The 19,652-nt window shown below is 46.6% G+C and overlaps 1 protein-coding gene across 1 annotated transcript in view; it reads left to right on the top strand.

Moving 5' to 3' along the window:
* Positions 1–19,652, top strand: part of ADAM12 (ADAM metallopeptidase domain 12) — a 311,461-nt gene that overhangs the window by 251,232 nt on the left and 40,577 nt on the right. Inside the window, 1 exon segment of the mRNA XM_066240397.1 lies at positions 14,034–14,211. Coding sequence (XP_066096494.1) covers positions 14,034–14,211 — 178 coding nt within the window.

Genomic DNA, 19,652 nt, shown 5'->3' with positions numbered 1-19,652 from the left:
TACGTTTGGGCTACAGTTTATAATAAACTCTATCAGAATTGTTGCCCTGCGGCAGAATGTGGAAGGCGCAGGCAGTCGGTAATTCGCAAGAGCCACAGAGGCAACGCTAAATGGGAAGAACAAATACACATCCTTTTCATGGAAGGGCTGGCCACAAGCATCTCTGGGGCTTTGAGATGAACGGAAGACCTTCACCTTCCTTTATGAAGTCCACTGATCCTCGTCCTCGGCCTGTGAGGGAGTGGTTAATAAATCCCCCCATTCTGTGCATGTGAAAACTGAGGCTCGGATCTAAAGCTGAGCTCCAGTTTGAAGAGGTGGGGGTGCTTGGGCTTGGTCTTCCCGTTTGGATTCTTCTCCTCCTCCTCCATGCCACGTGCCCAAGTCCAGAGGAGTCCCCCGGGGCTGCTGAGTGTGTCCCTTCCGTGGTCAGGAGGAAATCAAACCCAACTGTAGTCTGCAAAAAGAAGCCAGAGGGGACACAGGATGCTGTCAAGGTATTTTCCAAAACCAGTTATCCATTAATTGTGTGACCATTTATCAGCTCTGGAAGATGTGAGGTTTTCCCTTTTTTTTTTTTTTTAATTGATTTAAACAGAGAAACCTAGAGGGCTTCCCGTCCACCACCGGTTTCCTGTGATGGCTTTTCCTGCCACACAGTTGTGCCCACTCCAAGCACAGCAGCTGCCCAGGCCGTGTTGACTGGTCACTTCCTGTTCTCCCTCTGGTCACTTCCATGTCTTTCACGCAGTTGGTACAGGGGACTGATGTCACCCCCAAGCATGGAGCTGGAGAACCCGGACTCTGGGACCCAGCACACATTTATTAACGAGGCAGCAGAGTAACAGAAAATGTCGGGAACAGGGACCTGCAGCCTCAGGACGGCCGCCTCCCTGGCTGCCCGATCCCCGGGGCCTCCCCAGAGAGCCTTCACAGGCAGGGGCGCCCACCTCCCTCCGTCAGGGTGGATAAATCGCCTCCATAGGATTTGCCCCCGGAACCTAATGCCAAAATGCACACTGGGATTCTTACAAGAAAGATGTTCTCTGACTGCAGCTTTGTCAAAGTTAAAGGAACCCCTAAGAATGTTTTCCTTGGCAGCTCTGGGACTGCTGCAGTCTTAAGCCCTGACTGTGTTTCTGGTGGGTGAGAGGCAGTAGGTGGCATTCCTCTTTTGAGAAGTGGATTTTTAGGTAGCATTTTATTTCCCCCAATTCACTTAGTGGCTGCCTCCCCTTTTCACATCTAACCTTGCATTCTGCCTGGGAAGTCTGCAACCCCCCCCACGTGTCATCGGTAGTTAGAGCTTAGAGAAAAAGGAGGACCTGTGTCACAGAAGAGGCCACACCTAAGCAGGAGCCGGTCACCCTGGCGCGGTTGCCAAGGGAAACCTTCTGCCCAGGCGGGAGCTGAGAGCAGCATCTTTTTCTGGGTCCCAGGTGCAAGGACTGTAGCGGTTCCTGGTGCCCAGGGAAGTGCCCTGAGGCAGGGCTGCTTTTCTGAGCCATTCTCCAGTTTTTCCCGCCTGGTGCCCATTGATCACTGCTCGACGTCAGTTCCATCAGCCGCCGTCCCTGACTTATTTGTGGTGATTTATGAGAGGTATTAAAAAGTACTTTGGGACGAGCTTGCCAGATGCCGCGGAGAAAACTGAGGCTTGGTGTGTTTTAACTACTGACACGGTCTGCACAGGATCTCCGATATCATGAGCAACTCTGGGGTCCGGTTCCACGTCCTTCTTGGTACTCCAGGGAATAAAGATATAAAATAAGACAGGAACAGGTTGAGCCGAAGGAAGGCAAAATGCTGTGCGCTGGAATTTGATGCAAAAGGGAGGAATTTGCTTCAGAACAGAACCATCGCTGTGCACCGTCGGAACCTCTCCTGGCAGGTCGATTAGTCTGTACCCGGCATGCTGATTAGTCTCGGCCTGCTAGGACACTTAAAGGTATCTAAAACTGCATTCACAATTTGAATTTGGCTCTGAGAGACGGGTCGATGCTCATGGGATGTTTTAGCATGTGCCTAAAATCACATAAGGTTTTCAGGATGCAGTACCCTGGGCTTTTCTGAGGAGAGAGACCCGCAGTGAAGAACACAACCATTCCTAATGCAAGTCTGTGAAAGTCGAGCTGTAATGATGAGCCTGTATATTACATTTCCTTTTCTTTTTTTTTTTTGACAGAACTAAGTATGGCTTTGTCCGTATATTATCTTGGCAACGTTTGGGTTCTTAATCTAGGCCATTTGTGCCCAAGCTTTCATTTTGATAAGTCACTCGGGCCATCTGCTGATGAACTGTGTGGTGGTGCAGTCTTCCACACCATGGGTAGTATTCAGCCATACAGAAAGAGTGTAGGGCTGTCACCTGCCTCAGTGTGGGTGGACCTGGGACACGTCGTGCTAAGTGAAAGAAGCCAGACCCAACAGGTAGCATATCATATGACTGCGTTTAGATGAAAGGTCCAGAATAGTGAGTCCATGGGGACAGACAGCGGATGTGTGGTTGACAGTGACGGGGGGGGGGGGTGGGGGGGGGGGGGGGGGGGGGGGGGGGGGGGGTGAGGAGGCACTGCTAATGGTTCTGGGGTTGGTTGGTTTTGGAGTCAGGAAAGTGTTCCGGAATCAGTGTTGATGGTAGCACACTATAGTGAATGTACTAAAAGCCACTAGACTATGCTTTTAAATAGTGAACTATATGTTCTGTGAATTTTACCTCAATTTTTAAAAAAAATTATCAGGAGAGCTTATTTAAATACAGGTTGCTGGGCCCCACCCCTGAGTTTCTGGCTCAGTGGGTGTGGGCGGGGCCTGAGCAGGAGCATGTCTAGGAAGTCAGCAGGTGACGCTGATGCCGGACCCCACCTGAGCGCCCCCGATCCAGGCGTGCTGGGAGGTGGACGGCTCTGTCCTTCGTATTTGGGTCTGTCCATCGGGGATCCCCGATCACCGGTCACTGTCCAGGTTCCAACAATGCTCTGGCAGGGGATTCGGTGCTGAACTGACATCCGTGGGAGGAGAAGATGCAGCTTTTAAATAACTGCAGTGGAAACAGGATCTAGTCTCCGCCATCCCCTAACTGGGAAGTCTGAATCAAGTCTCTTCTCGTTCTCAAAACGGGCATAACAACACTTGTCTCTCTGGATAGTTTAGAGATAGGGAGAAAACAAGACAAAAAATGTATCACTAGGAGAAAGTTAAGCATCCCCTAGCTTAAAGCAGGTTCTCAACAAATTGTTATTTAAAATATATAAGTATAGATCAATTAAGTATAATTATAGTGATAATTTTATGTTTTAATCTAGTTTCTATATCGGTATATGTTATAATTATACATACTTTTATACATTTATAGTATGTATAGGATAAGCATGAATGAAGTGTTTATTTTGATATATGTAAATATATTTCCACATTTTTTAAATTTTATTTATTAAATTTAATGCAGTGACATTGATAAATCAGGGTACATATGTTGAGAGAAAACGTCTCTAGATTATTTTGACATTTGAGTGTGCTGTATACCCCTCCCCCAAAGTTAAATTGTCTTCTGTCACCTTCTATCTGGTTTTCTTTGTGCCCCTCCACTCCCCCAACCCCTCTCTCCTTCTTCACCCCCTCCCCCTCCCCCCCACCCCCCACCCCTGTTGCCATCACATTCTTGTTCATGTCTCTGAGTCTCATTTTTATGTCCCTTCTATGTATGGATTCATATAGTTCTTAGTTTTTTTTTCTGATTTACTTATTTCACTCCGTATAATGTTATCAAGGTCCATCCATGTTATTGTAAATGATCCGATGTTATCATTTCTTATGGCTGAGTAGTATTCCATAGTATATATGTACCAAAGCTTTTTAATCCACTCGTCCTCTGATGGACACTTGGGCTGTTTCCAGATCTTCTCTATTGTGAACAATGCTGCCACAAACATGGGGGTGCATTTCTCCTTTTGGAGCCGTTCTATGGTGTCCTTGGGGTATATTCCTAAAAGGGATAGCTGGATCAAAAGGCAGTTCGATTTTCAGTTTTTTGAGAAATCTCCATACTGTTTTCCACAGTGGCTGCACCAGTCTGCATTCCCACCAGCAGTGCAGGAGGGTTCCCTTTTCTCCACATCCTCGCCAGCACTTATTCTGTGTTGTTTTGTTGATGAGCGCCATTCTGGCTGGTGTGAGGTGATAGCTCATTGTGGTTTTAATTTGCATTTCTCTAATGATTAGTGATGTTGAGCATTTTTTCATATGCCTATTGGCCATATGTATGTCCTCTTTGGAGAAGTGTCTATTCATCCCTTTTGCCCATTTTTGGATTGGATTGTTTCCTGGTGTTGAGATTTTCAAGTTCTTTATAAATTTTGGTCATTAACCCCTTATCAGATGCATTGTCAAATATGTTCTCCCATTGTGTAGTTTGTCTTTTTATTCTGTTCTTGTTGTCTTTAGCTGTGCAAAAGCTTTTTAGTTTGATATAGTCCCATTTGTTTATCCTGTCTTTTATCTCACTTCCCCGTGGAGATAAATCAGCAAATATATTGCTCCGAGAGATGTCCGAGAGCTTACTGCCTATGTTTTCTTCTAAGATGCTTATGGTTTCACGGCCTACATTTAAGTCTTTTATCCATTTTGAGTTTATTTTTGTGAGTGGTGTAAGCTTATGGTTTCACGGCCTACATTTAAGTCTTTTATCCATTTTCAGTTTATTTTTGTGAGTGGTGTAAGCTGGTGATCTAGTTTCATTTTTTTGCAGGTAGCTGTCCAATTTTCCCAACACCATTCGTTAAAGAGGCTGTCTTTACTCCATTGTATTTCCTTACCTCCTTTGTCAAATATCAGTTGTCCATAGAACTGTGGGTTTATTTCTGGGTTCTCTGTTCTGTTCCATTGATCTATATGCCTGTTCTTATGCCAGTACCAGGCTGTTTTGAGTACAATGGCCTTGTAGTATAACTTGATATCAGGAAGTGTGATACCTCCCACTTTATTCTTCTTTTTTAAGATTGCTGAGGCTATTCGTGTTCTCTTTTGGTTCCGCATAAATTTTTGGAATATGTGTTCTATATCTTTGAAGTATGTCATTGGTATTTTAATTGATATTGCATTGAATTTATAGATTGCTTTGGGTAATATAGACATTTTAATGATGTTTATTCTTCCTAACCATGAGCACGGTATATGCTTCCACTTGTTTGTATCTTCCTTGATTTCTTTTATCAATGCTTTGTAATTTTCCGAGTACAAGTCTTTAGTCTCCTTGGTTAAGTTTATTCCTAGGTACTTTATTTTTTTGGTTGTAATTGTGAAGGGGATTGTTTCCTTAATTTCTCTTTCTGACTGTTCATTGTTGGTGTATAAAAATGCCTCTGATTTCTGAGTATTGATTTTATATCCTGCCACTTTGCTGAATTCATTTATCAGGTCCAGTAGCTTTTTGACTGAGACTTTAGGGTTTTCTATATACAATATCATATCATCTGCAAATAATGATAGTTTTACTTCTTCTTTTCCAACTTGAATGCCTTTTATTTCTTCTTCTTATCTGATTGCTGTGGCTAGGACTTCCAGGACCATGTTAAATAAGAGTGGTGAAAGGGGGCACCCCTGCCTTGTTCCTGATCTTAAGGGTATTGCTTTTAATTTTTGCCCATTGAGTATGATGTTGGCTGTGGGTTTCTCATAGATGGCTTTTATCATGTTGAGGTATGTTCCCTGTATTCCCACTTTGCTGAGAGTTTTGATCATGAATGGGTGCTGGATTTTATCAAATGCTTTTTCTGCATCTATTGAAATTATCATATGGTTTTTCTCCTTCTTTTTGTTTATGTGATGAATCACATTGATTGATTTACGAATATTGTACCAGCCTTGCCTCCCCAGAATAAATCCCACTTGATCATGGTGTATGATTTTTTCCATATATTGTTGGATCCGGTTTGCTAATATTTTGTTGAGGATTTTAGCATCTATATTCATCAGAGATATTGGCCTATAATTTTCTTTCTTTGTGTTGTCTTTGCCTGGTTTTGGAATCAGAATTATGCTCGCCTCATAAAAGGAGCTTGGAAGTCTTCCTTCCTCTTGAATTTTTTGAAATAGTTTGAGAAGGATAGGAGTTAGTTCTTCTTTGAATATTTGGTAGAATTCCATTGTGAAGCCATCGGGCCCTGGACTTTTCTTTGTTGGGAATTTTTTGATAACTGTTTCGATCTCCTTTGTTGTAATCGGTCTGTTTAGGTTTTCTGATTCTTCCAGATTGATTTTTGGAAGATTGTATGTTTCAAGGAATTTTTCCATTTCATCTAGGTTGTCTAGTTTTTTGGCATACAGTTCTTCATAGTATTTTCTTACAATATTTTGAATTTCTGTTGTGTCAGTTGTTATTTCTCCTCTGTCATTTCTAATTTTATTTATTTGAGTCCTCTCTCTCTTTTTCTTGGTGAGTCTAGTTAAAGGTTCATCAATCTTGTTTACCTTTTCAAAGAACCAGCTCCTAGTTTCATTGATCCTCTGTATTGTTTCTTTAGCCTCTATGTCATTTATTTCTGCTCTGATCTTTATTATTTCCTTCCTTCTACTACATTTGGGCTTTACTTGCTGTTCTTTTTCTAATTCTTTTAGATGCAGGGTTAAGTTGTTTATTTGAACTTTTTCTAGCTTCTGAAAGTGTGCCTGTAGTGCTATGAACTTCCCTCTCAGCACTGCTTTCACTGTGTCCCATAAATTTTGAGTTGTTGTATTCTCATTGTCATTTGTTTCTAGGAATTTTTTTATTTCTTCTTTGATCTCATTCTTAATCCATTCATTATTTAGCACCCTGCTATTTAGTTTCCATGTGTTTGAGAATTTTTGAGCTTTTCTGTTGTGATTCATTTCTAGTTTCATGCCGTTGTGATCGGAGAAAGTGCTTGATATGATTTCAGTCTTCTTAAATTTGTTGAGAGCACTTTTGTGCCCTGACATGTGGTCTATCCTAGAGAATGTACCATGAGCACTTGAAAAGAATATATATTCTGCTGCTTTAGGGTGAAAGGTTCTGAAGATGTCTATTAAATCGAGTTGATCTAGTGTTTCCAATAAGTCTGCTGTTTCTTTGTTAATTTTCTTTCTTGAGGATCTATCTAGTGATGTTAGTGGGGTATTGAAATCCCCTACTATTATAGTATTGCTGTTGATATCGCCCTTTAAATCCATCAAAGTCTGCTTTATATATTTGGGTGCTCCTATATTAGGTGCATAGATATTTATAATAGTTATATCTTCCTGTTGGATTACTCCCTTTATCACTATGTAGTGGCCTTCTTTATCTCTTACTATATTCTTTGTTTTAAAGTCCAATTTGTCTGATATAAGTATTGCTACCCCAGCTTTTTTTTTCATTTCCGTTTGCATGAAATGTTTTTTTCCATCCTTTTACCTTCAATCTATGTGTGTCTTTTGTTCTAAGGTGTGTCTCTTGTAGACAACATATGTATGGGTCCTGTTTTCTTATCCATGCAGCTACCCTATGTCTTTTGATTGGATCATTTAATCCATTTACATTTAAGGTTATTATTGATATGTAGTTGTTTATTGCCATTTTCTTCTTTAAAGGTGTATTCCTTTTTTTGCTATATTCTTTTCCCACTTTGATCTGTTTACAACAGGCCCCTTAACATTTCCTGCAGCATTGGTTTGGTTGTAATGAATTCCTTGAGTTGTTTTTTGTCTGGGAAGCTTTTTATTTCTCCTTCAAACTTAAACAATAGCCTTGCTGGATAAAGTAGTCTTGGTTGTAGGTTCTTGTTCTGCATTACTTTAAATATTTCTTGCCATTCCCTTCTGGCCTCAAGTGTTTCTGTTGAGAAGTCAGATGTCATCCTTATGGGGGCTCCTTTGCAGGTGATAACTTTTTTTTCTCTTGCAGCTTTTAATATTTTCTCTTTATCGCTTAGCTTTGGTATTTTAATTATGATGTGTCTTGGTGTAGGTTTCTTTGGGTTTCTCTTTAATGGAGTCCTCTGTGCTTCTTGGACTTGTGAGAGTTTCTCTTGCATTAATTTAGGGAAGTTTTCAGCTATGATATGATTGAACAAAGCCTCTATCCCTTGTTCTTTTTCTTCTTCTTCAGGAACCCCTATGATGTGGATGTTATTTCTCTTCATGTTTTCACAGAGCTCTCTAAGAGTTTCCTCTGACTTTTTGAGTCTCTTTTCTCTTTTCTTCTATGCTTTCATGCCTTCATTCCAGTTGTCCTCTAACTCGCTGATTCAATCCTCTGCTCTATCCTGTTTTTAATTCCTTCCATTGTGGTCTTTATTTCTGATATTGTATTTGTCATCTCCGACTGATTCTTTTTTATGCTTGCTATTTCTTTATTTAGGTTTTCATAATGACCATCCATTGTTGTTCTAAGATCCCTAAGCATTCTTACAATCATTATTTTGAACTCCGCATCTGGAAGTTTGATTATTTCCATATCACTCAGTTCATCTCTCGAAGGTGTCTCTTGTGGTTTCATTTGGATTGCACTCCTTTGTCTTCTCATCGTCTGTTTTTGGGTGTTTTATTTGTAGAGTTGGTTGAGTCTAGGCTTGGTGTTGTCTGCCTCCAGTTTTCAGTTGTGTTATTTCTAGGTCTTCTTGGGTTGGTATCAGCTGTTATCTGTAATCCACTTTCGGATTTGGGCAGCTTTGAAGTCTTGATTTGTTTGTTTTCTTAACAGTTGATAGTCTTGTTTACTGATCTCAGCAGGGGGCTTCCTTGAAACTGTATCCAGGAATGCCATGGGTGTAACCTGAGACTCTGAAGGCCTCTTTAGCCAGCTAATCTCACTGGGGGCAGGGTGTTTTCTCAGCTTCAGGAGGGGCAGTAACTCAGCTCCATGGAGACCTGAGTTACTGCCCCTCCTCCCCACTTCTTGTTTTCAGCTGTGTCTTTTTGCACTGATTGGAGCTGGAGAGATGTCCGGAGATCTCTGATCCAGAAGCACTTCAGCTCTGTTTTGTGAAAGGTTCAGTCCCTCCCCCAGCTATAGCCACCTCCAGCATGGATGAGTCAGCTTTTTTAGTTCGTTTCCTGCATTCCTTAGCCCCTCACAGTCTGTCCCTCTCCCTGTCCTTTCCACTTGGGAGATAAGCTGGTCTTTTCAACACACCTCGCTCCCTGGTCGCCAGGCAAGTGGCTGTGAGCAGTAGTTTCTGCTCTTTTCCCTTTGTGAGATCCTCTCTGGGCTCTCAGCCTCACCCCCCCCCCCTGTTCCAGTAAGCAGAGGAGGTTCAGGCACTCCCTACCAGGATTGTTGTGGTTTCTTCTTTGCTCCTTGGTTTTGAGAGCTGTTCTTGCAGTTCAGAGTTGGTTTTTTCATGCTGATTTTTCCTAAATTAATTTGTATTCCAGTTTGGTGGTGAGAGCTGGGCGTCTGTGCATCTGCCTACTCCACTGCCATCTTTTTTTCCTCTCCACATTTTATTTATATGGATGGAGAGGCAATGGGGAGGGGGAGGAGATGGGCATGGCCAATAGTTCCCTTGACAAAGGTCCAGTGAGGGGACAGGGGAAAGAGCTCAGGTCATATGTGAATCACTCTGGGAACCCTCCTCAGAGCTTTGATGACGACAGATAACCTGAATGAATGAGAGGATGAATGACTAAATGAAGGAGGAGTGAACACACTGCCCAAATGGTTTAATTTTTGCTATTGCCAGATGTTCAGAGGCCGAGCTGGTACTTCGGGACCCGGGTGGTGAGCTTGGCCATGCCCAGTGTCTTCCTGGTGGCATTCTTTTATGTTGCAGCTGGCTGGAGCCATAGCAACCTTAGTCATTTTGTGCTGAGAGAGCCTTCCACAGGTCCTTGACACCATGCTATGGAACAGGCTCCCTGCCCTGCTCAAGGCACACTGGCACATTTTCATGCAAAGCCATGAGCTGGCTTTGACTCTTTAAGCCAATGGTCAGTGACATCTATTGTGCCCTAGGCCCTGTGCAGTCAGTGGCTGTTTGAATGTGAAAGGTGTTCAACTTATGTGTAGATTAGGATTGTATTGTGACTAGAGGCATCTAGTATGTGGTACCATCACATTTCCTCATCTCTGGAGATTCAAAATGGTTTTAGCTGACGGAATTCTGTTTATTGGGGGAGGGACACTGGGTTAGATACAATATTTAGATACTCTCTTATTCCTACACGTCAGTCAACTAGAGGGTCTTAGCAAGACAAGGGAGATGATGAGAGGATGCTTATTTGTCAATCAAAAACAGTTTGGTTTCAGCCTGAGTAGGTGGTGGTGCGGTGGATAGAGCATCGGCCTGGGACGCTGAGGGCCAATGTTCAAAACCCCAAGGTCACCGGCTTGAGCACAGGCTCACCAGCTTGAGCGTAGGATCATAGGCATGACCCCATGGTCACTGGCTTGAGCCCAAGGTCACTGGCTTGAGCAAGGGGTCACTGGCTCGGCTAAGCCCCTGGTCAATGCATGTATGAGAAGCAATCAATGAACAACTAAAGCACCACAACTAAGAGTTGATGTTTCTCATCTCTCTCCCTTCCTGTCTGTCCCTGTCTGTCCCTCCCCCCACTACTAAAAATAAATAGTTTGGTTTTAAAAGGGGGGAAATAAGAGTTTGGAGTTCTTCTGAAAGTGACTTCAGACGTTATCAGTGCCTGGTCCATGCACGGCAGATTGCCCTCCCCTGTTTAACAATGGGCCGTGGCGGTCTCCACACCACCAGCATGACCTTGGGTCATTCAGGGGCCTTCTCTGCACAAGAGGTGGCCTCTCTGGGTATGTGTCATTGAAGGAACTGCCTGCCTCCGTTCTGATGGCCAGACCCCGCGAGGCCAGCGCACCTGTCCACACACCACTGCCTCCCCCGCCTGAGGCCTCCTCTGACCACCCGCCCCCACACACACACCCTCTCCCCCTCACTTGTTTTTTCTCCTTGACACTCGGCCCTTTCTAATACACTCATCCACTCCCTGGTCTCGTGACTGTCTGTCTGCCCCACGGTCGCGCGGCTCTGTGGCAGCCGGGATTTCTGTACATTTTGTGTGTTCCCCGGTCCCCAAGGCCTATGACATTCCCTAGGACAATGCCTGCCACATAGTAGGTGGGGAATAAATATTCGTAGAACATTGAGTGACAACTGACAGTGGTCTCTGCTCTTCTTTGTCTAAAGCTGGGCATTCTCAAGACACCCCAGTAGGGTTCAGGGAGAGCCTGTGTCACAGTGAAATGCCACCTGTCCTCCCTAACGAGAGGAAGGATGGAGTCAGCAAAGATACTCTACAGGTACAAAGCGCCACTGGTCCCACCATCCTTCGTCATCCAAAGAGAATTCTTAGAGCAGAGGTGCTGAAGGGCCGTCCATGGAGGAGGCAGGAGAGTTTGGGGAGGGGTCACTGGCTTTTTCAAGAAGCATCACTAGGGTCACTCTGAGCGAGTCAGAAAGGTCCCAGACGGGAGGGAAAGTGGCCTCACTCGCAGGTGCTGTGCTGGGAGCCGCGAGCCATGGCCAGCAGCGCTGGGGGTTGTCATTGTGCTGACTTTAAAAGCAGGTGGCACCTGGGTGAACTTAGGCCATGGGGCGTGAGGTCTGGCTCTCTGCTGTCCGTGGACACCCTGGTGAGGCTCCTGGTTCAGCAGTCGCCAGCGCCGCCTCTGGCAGGACCGCATTGTTGCTGAAACAGGGACCCTGGAGGACTCAGGGCCTGGACGCAGTTCCACACAGCGGGGCTGAAAACCTGTGAAATTGGACGGATGTTATTTATCCATGATTCTAAGTGAGAGGGAGTGTTCTAAAGCATTTGGGATTTGTCCTCCTGCTGAGCAGGAAAGAGCTAAGAGAAACAAATTCGTTACCGCGCGCTGACTGTACTTCTGTCTGGCCGCATGGAGAACAGACACACGAACACTGTGCCAGCAGCGATCTGCTCCCTCTCCTCTCCCAAACGCTCCGCAGTGTAAATCCTTGACCGACAGCCATCTCCTTCATCTTGCGTCTGTCCCTTTTCTTAAAGGTCAACCTGCCAAAAGCCCAGACTGCACGTGTTATTTTAAAAGACGGTGGTATGGGGGGACTTGTCCAAGCTGGGCCTGGACGCTGTGGACATGGGTGGCCATCCTGTGCTTACTTGTGAAGAAAGGCACTCATACAACTTTTCCATCGGCCTTCTCTCAGCTGCTGCTGTCCGCTTACCCTAGCATCCTTCCCAAATAACTGTTCCCAGTGTTCTGCAAATCGGCTCCCTCCCAGAAGGAACTGATAAGAGTTTATCACAATGATAAAACTTTGTCACAATGGCCTTCTGCATATCATTGAGCGAGGATGACGTCTAGTCTCCCTTGTCCTGCCCCGGGCTCCAGGGTCCCAGGAGAACTCCCCCCACAGGGACACAGGTCCCATCTCTACCTTGAGGAGGCTTATTCCTTTGCTCAGAGAGAAACAGCTCTGAATTCCTTGTGTAATGTGCCTTTGTCTTTTCAAAGCAAAGCCCTTCTCTGCTGAGAAAATGACTGTTTTCCTTGTAGCTCCTAGCTGGAAGCTACTCAACAGCATGTCGGGACCTGGAATACTCAGTCTGTCTGTCAAGGAAGTTAGAAAGATTTCAAAAGGAACTTTGTTGCAGCAGGACAATTAAGTCACAGGGTTTATTGCATTCGTATCAGAGAGCGGGACTTGCGCTTATTAATGCATTTGTCGATTAGAAGTCTACCCCAGAGTTAATAAGGGAGAAGGACGGGAAAGTCCTGTGCAAACAGGGCGGTGTTATCAGGATGGCCGTGATCTTGGAAAGTAGCCAGACTCGATCACGGAATAGGGTCGAGCCTGCCGTCTTCAGGGAAACGTCGTGTGCGTTGGTTTGGCCGAGTGATTGGGATCCAGTGACAACGTCATTCTGTCACCATGTGCCTGGGGAGAGGGGGCTGGGGTTGCTGGTCAGCAGGTGCTGCTTTCTCACTGAGTAAGGAAGCCTTCTGGGTCTCTAGCATCCTGTCCCTTATGATCCCTGCTGCCTCAGGACCTGGGAAAATGCATTTGGAAAAGTAAAAATAAAACAGAATGAGACGCTCTATGTTCGGTGACTCTCGCTGCTGGAGGAAGCAAACCCCTAACTTCAGTGGCTTGCTGTTGGTAACAGAGGGGTTTCCCTCCTGAATGACGCTCCGCAGCTGTGCATGGTGGGTGGCGCCCCCCCTACGGTGAGTCGGGATCGGGTGCCGTGCACATCTGGCTCCTCTAAGTCCTGGGACACTGGAACACACTGGGCTCAGCTGGCACACAGAGGAGCAGTTGCTGAACTATCTCCAACCAGAAGTGACCCACGTCACTTCCCCTCTGCTCATGATCCCAAGTGTCGTGACTTAGTCACACAGCCCACCCACATGCAAGGGGATTGGGCAGCCCCTCCAGACCATGGAGTGGGGGACGTGACCTTAGCTGGGAAGCTGGCCGACACTGCCACATCCCTTTGTATCCCTGGGATTTGGACAGCAGAGCAGGCCCTGCGTTTCTGGTCACCTCCAGTCTCTTCTAGCTGTGCTTGGGGAAGACACTGCGTGGCTCTTCATGGACCCAAGGCCAGTGGCCGCCAATCCTGACCCACAGTGGGATTGTGTCCACAGCCCCCTGCAACTGCTAAGAATGGTCATTTCTACTTTTCCCTCCTTTCCACTTTCCAGTAAGGACACCTGTGTGTGTTCTCACTGCAGACTACAGATTCTGAGCACTCATGTTCCACTGGGTTGTTTCACGCAGAACCGTTCATCGCGTCTAGATGACTCGGTCTGAACTTGTGGATGCAAAAACTATCAGAGGGTCATTTCTTTTTGGATGAAGCGTTCCTTCTTGGTGGCATTGGCACTGCACGGGACTGCGTCTCAGGATGCAGCAGGAGTTGCCCCATTTTACGCTAAATGTATGAGCCTTTGCTCGCTGAGAGCAGCAGTGGTCCCCGGGCAGATGCCGCCACCAGTGGGCGCCAGGAGCCGCAGCCCCAGGAGGGGGACGAGGCCGTGGCACGTGCTGGTGACTGACTGTGCCGGCTCTTCTCCTCAGGTTCCCGTTCCCCGTGGCGTTCAGCAGCTGCAGCCGGAAGGACCTGGAGGCCAGCCTGCAGAAGGGCGTGGGGATGTGCCTCTTCAACCTGCCGGAGCTCAAGCAGTCCTTCGGGGGCCAGAAGTGTGGGAACGGCTATGTCGAGGAAGGAGAGGAGTGTGACTGTGGGGAGCCGGAGGTAAGAGACGTTTCCCGGGCGTCCCGTGTTCATGTCCGGGCAGAGAGGGGACAACTTGGAGGAGTCATGCAGCCAAATGAAAGGACTAGAAACCCAGGCTGACAACATGGTCCCGTGTGGCCACCCTGAGCATGCCTCACCAGCCAGGCCAGCCTTCTTCAATTCTAACTGGTGAGCGGGATAAGTTATATCCCTGGCTTCAGAAGATAACCTTCTCTATCACCAAGGAGGCGGCGTTCTTGGACTGATGAGGACGAGAACAATGCGAAGTTGTTCAGCTTTAACTTAGGGAAGAGAAAGCCATGGCAGGCTGGCTTCCAGTGGCTCACTTGAATAAGCAGCATCCATTTTTCACCAAGAGCTGCCTCCCAAGTCCAACTCCCCCGCGCTGCCTGCTGCAGCCTCCTCTGTATGCAGGGCTGGGGCTCCCGGGAGCCCGCCTCCGGGCTTGTTTGCGAGGAGCCAAAGCAGCGCATGCTTTTATCCAGCAAAAGGGCTTATTTAACCCTGTTTTCCAGCAGGTACCGGGACAGGTACTTATTTCTGTAGGGCCCAGGCTGATGTGAATCAGCATAAAAATGATCACAGCCACGGTTTCACCTCTGACTAATCCCAAGAGGGAAAGAGAAAGACGGGAGACGGGGAGACCTCCTGGTCAAACAAGTGGCCCCTGGAAGCTTAGGGGAGGGGAGGTTTAGAATGAATCAAAGCACAAAGGAGTTTGTGCATCAAGCTGGCTGCCTTTGCGGCTCCCTTCCCGATTGCTGACTCAGCTGACGTGGTTGACAAGGTCAAGGTGGGCTTAGCCCAGTTCACTGATGATTTTTTGGTGAGCATGGTTTGGACAGGTGCTTTGAAAGCAGGTGCTAGGGTAGGGACAGTTGTACTGAGATGCTCGGACAGACCTCAAACCCCTGTCTTCTTCCCACAAGGGCGTGAGGAGAATCCTCATCACGCCCTTCTCCAAGTCTCAGAGGTTGCCGGTCCCCGCAGGGATGGTCCTGGTCTCAGTCCGACCGTTTCGGCAAGGATGTAGGGAGTGAATAGGACCGGGGTTGGGAGTTGTCGTGTCGGTGTTATCCAGTGGATTGTCCACGGTAGTGTGTGACGTTGCTCACGTGCACAGGATGGTTGCCATGCAGAAGTGAGTCCTCACGTGGGGTTACAGAAATGCCTTCAAAAGTTAGTGGGGGAAACCTGGAACTGTTACAGGATGGGGTGTGCAAAGGGAAGTTCCTTGCAGACTCTGTTAATGACTTAAAGAAAAAAAAATACTAAATTAGCTTCTTCAGTTATCCATATTTCTCAGGAGAGGCCGTGCTGACTAAAAAATGGTTTATCTTTGATTTGAACTCCCTGTAATTGTTTACTACTCTAAGTAAATTTAACAGCTCTTCATGGAGCCATGAGCTGTCACGTTGGAGTGACTGTATTACCAGCCCCTTACTCCGCATTCCAGCACAACCACCAGCATGGCTGCCACCTTGTCATTGCTGCCATTTATATTAGCACTGTCACCATTTCCACCCCTACATCCACCCCACCATAGCCACCACCACCACCATCTGCGCTGTTGCCATCACCACTACCTCCACCTCCACCTCCATCACCACCATCACCACCATCACCACCATCACCATCACCATCACCACCATCACCACTGTCACCACCACCGTCACCACCATCATCACCATCACCATCACCACCACCATCACCACCATCACCACCATCACCACTATCATCACACTCACCACCATCACTATCACCATTACCATCATCATCAACATCACCTCCACCATCACCTCCACCATCACCATCACCACCACCATCACCACCATCACCACCACCATCACCACCATCACCATCATCACCACCATCACCATCACCACCATCACCACCACCATCACCACCACCATCACCACCACCACCACCACCACCATCATCATCACCACCACCACCATCACCATCACCACCATCACCACCATCATCACCACCACCATCACCAGCACCATCACCAGCACCACCATCACCATCACCATCATCACCACCATCACCATCAACATCACCACTATCACCACCATCACCATAATCATCATCACCATCACCATCATCACTGTCACCATCACCACCATCACCATCATCACCACACTCACCACCATCACCATCACGACCACCATCACCACTATCACCACCATCACCACCATCACCACCATCACCAGCATCACCAGCATCACCACCATCACCACCATCACCACCATCACCACAACCACAACCATCACCACGACCACCATCACCACTATCACTACTATCACCACCATCACTATCACCATCACCACTATCACCATCACCATCATCACCACCATCACCATCATCACCACCATCACCATCATCACCATCACCATCACCACCATCACCACCATCACCAGCATCACCACCATCACCAGCATCACCACCATCACCACCATCACCACCATCACCACCATCACCATCATCACCACAACCACAACCATCACCACCATCACCATCACCACCATCACCACCATCACCACGATCACCACCATCACCACGATCACCACCATCACCATCATCATCATCACCATCACCACCATCATCATCACCACCACTATCACCACCATCAACACCATCACCACCATCACCATCACCACCATCACCACTCACCACCATCACCACCACCATCACCACCATCACCATCACCACCATCACCATCACCATCACCATCACCACCATCATCACCATAACCTCCACCATCACCTCCACCATCACCTCCACCACCACCATCACCACCATCACCATCACCACTATCACCATCACCACCATCACCACCATCACCATCACCACCATCATCACCATCACCACCACCATCATCATCACCACCATCACCATCACCACCATCATCATCACCACCACCACCACCATCACCATCACCACCATCATCACCATCACCACCACCATCATCATCACCACCACCATCACCATCACCACCATCATCATCACCACCACCATCATCACCACCACCACCACCACCATCACGATCACCATCACCACCATCACCACACTCACCACCATCACCATCACCACCATCATCATCACCACCACCACCACCACCATCACCATCACCACCATCATCACCATCACCACCACCATCATCATCACCACCACCATCACCATCACCACCATCATCATCACCACCACCACCACCACCATCACGATCACCATCACCACCATCACCACACTCACCACCATCACCATCACCACCATCATCATCACCACCACCACCACCATCACGATCACCATCACCACCATCACCATCACCACTATCACCATCACCACCATCACCACCATCACCACCATCACCACCATCACCACCATCACCATCATCACCATCACCACCACCATCATCATCACCACCACCATCACCATCACCACCATCATCATCACCACCATCATCATCACCACCACCACCACCATCACGATCACCATCACCACCATCACCACACTCACCACCATCACCATCACCACCATCATCATCACCATCACCTCCACCATCACCAGCACCACCAGCACCAGCACCACCAGCACCAGCACCACCAGCACCATCACCATCACCACCATCACCATCACCACCATCACCATCACCATCACTACTATCACCACCATCACCATCACCATCACCACCATCACCACCGTCAACATCACCCCCCCATCATCACCCTCACCCCCCCACATCACCACCCCCACCACCAGCCTGTCAGCAGATAGATGCTGAGGTGCCTGAGTTTTGTCAACCACCAACAATATGGTTCTCTCTTTTTTCCGCATCAAGAAGTCACTCAGTTTTGACAGGGCGCTCACCATCTCTCTAGGCAGCATAGCACGTTGCAGGGCAGATGGCATGAAATCAAACTCTCCTTACACAGAGCCAAATTTCACTTATGTGTAATTCCTAAACTTGTATGTCTGTGGTTAGGGCCCTATTTTCATAGGATAAATTCTTGAACAGAATTCACATTCTTATCCAAAGAAATCTTTCAAAGTCACAGGTGAGCCTTTTGCCTCAGTTTTGGGGGTTGTTGGGTTTTTTTTCACTTTTCAATGGTCAGGCTCACCCTGTGTCTAACAGGAACCTGTTTCCAGTTTCCAAATCGTTTTGACCAGAACTTTTAGTTCAGATGGAGAATCCGTCCCCTCTGATAAGTAGAAGAAACAGATTCTGTGTCCTTAGAAAGGCAAGCGACAGCCAGACACTTCCCGTATAGGGCATTGGGTTTATATCAAACATATGGGTCCCCTGACAACTCGCTCATTCTTCTCGCTGACAGGGTGGGGAGAGCAGGCTTATCTCCCTGTGTGAAGTCACTGGGATGCCAATAGCTGGCGAAAATCTCTTAAACTTCGTTGTCTTTCTCACATTATCAGTCTCCTTTGAAGTCCGAGTCGTTCTACTTGGCTGTGTTTCCTTCTGAGTTGCTGCTTATATTATTTTAGTGGTATGTGGGTAGGGGTTAGTTCTCACAGGCTCGTAGGGCCCAGTCTTAGGATGACTGATGCGACTCAGAACAAGGAAATCTGTAATCGGGTTAGTGTGTCAGTAGTCGAGCCATTTAGATCACAGTGAACAGGATGACATTGCTGGACATCTGATGGCACTAACTGGGGAGGCAGCGGATGAACTCTTCAGAAGAAAAAAAAAGTTCCTAAACTTTTTAGGGTTCTAAGTCCATGAGTCAGAAACGCATACTGTCATGAAAGGTACAACTATGACTTCTGCTTAGCAGTTTTATCTTATCGTATATATTATGTACTCCAGACGTTTATAAAGTCTTTGAACAAATTTAAAATAGAATCACTTGGGTTGTATGTGTAATAGGGCCACACGGTAAACAATAAGAATCTAATTCATGGTCTTACACAGGGTCCACTTCAGATATCTGGGTTTGCCATACGTCTTCTGGATTATCGACAAAGCTTTATTGACTGCACTAATGATACTAACTATAAATTCATTCACAGAAGACGATTTTAAGGAGTGAACCATTATACTATTAAAATAGTAGATGACTGGCTTCATTGTAGCCAGCAGGGCGTCAGTTCTTTAGCACACAGCATATATTAAATAAAAGTAAAGGATACTAATAAATAATCAATACGAAAGACTCTATGAATGAAGTCTTCCTTCTTCTAGTAATTTGGTTTTTTTCTAAAATATCTAAGCTTTAAGTTATTTGGAATGTTTGCAGCCCCAGACTTCCCAAAGACGCTAGGAACATGGGTGTGGACCTTTTATTGAGAGCTAAGCACAAGCATCCCTCTCCTATTTCTTTCTGTGAGAACAGAGTGGGTCCTTGTGAAGCACAGCTTAACCAAGGAGGTCGCTCCCCTCTGACTTTTACTTCAGAGAGAGCAATACAGCTAACATTTGA

This window comes from Saccopteryx bilineata, chromosome 7 (genome assembly GCF_036850765.1).
Source record: "Saccopteryx bilineata isolate mSacBil1 chromosome 7, mSacBil1_pri_phased_curated, whole genome shotgun sequence".
NCBI classification, from domain to species: Eukaryota; Metazoa; Chordata; class Mammalia; order Chiroptera; family Emballonuridae; genus Saccopteryx; species Saccopteryx bilineata.
Note: the sequence above shows the minus strand (reverse complement) of the source record. Positions and strands in the feature narration are given on the sequence as shown.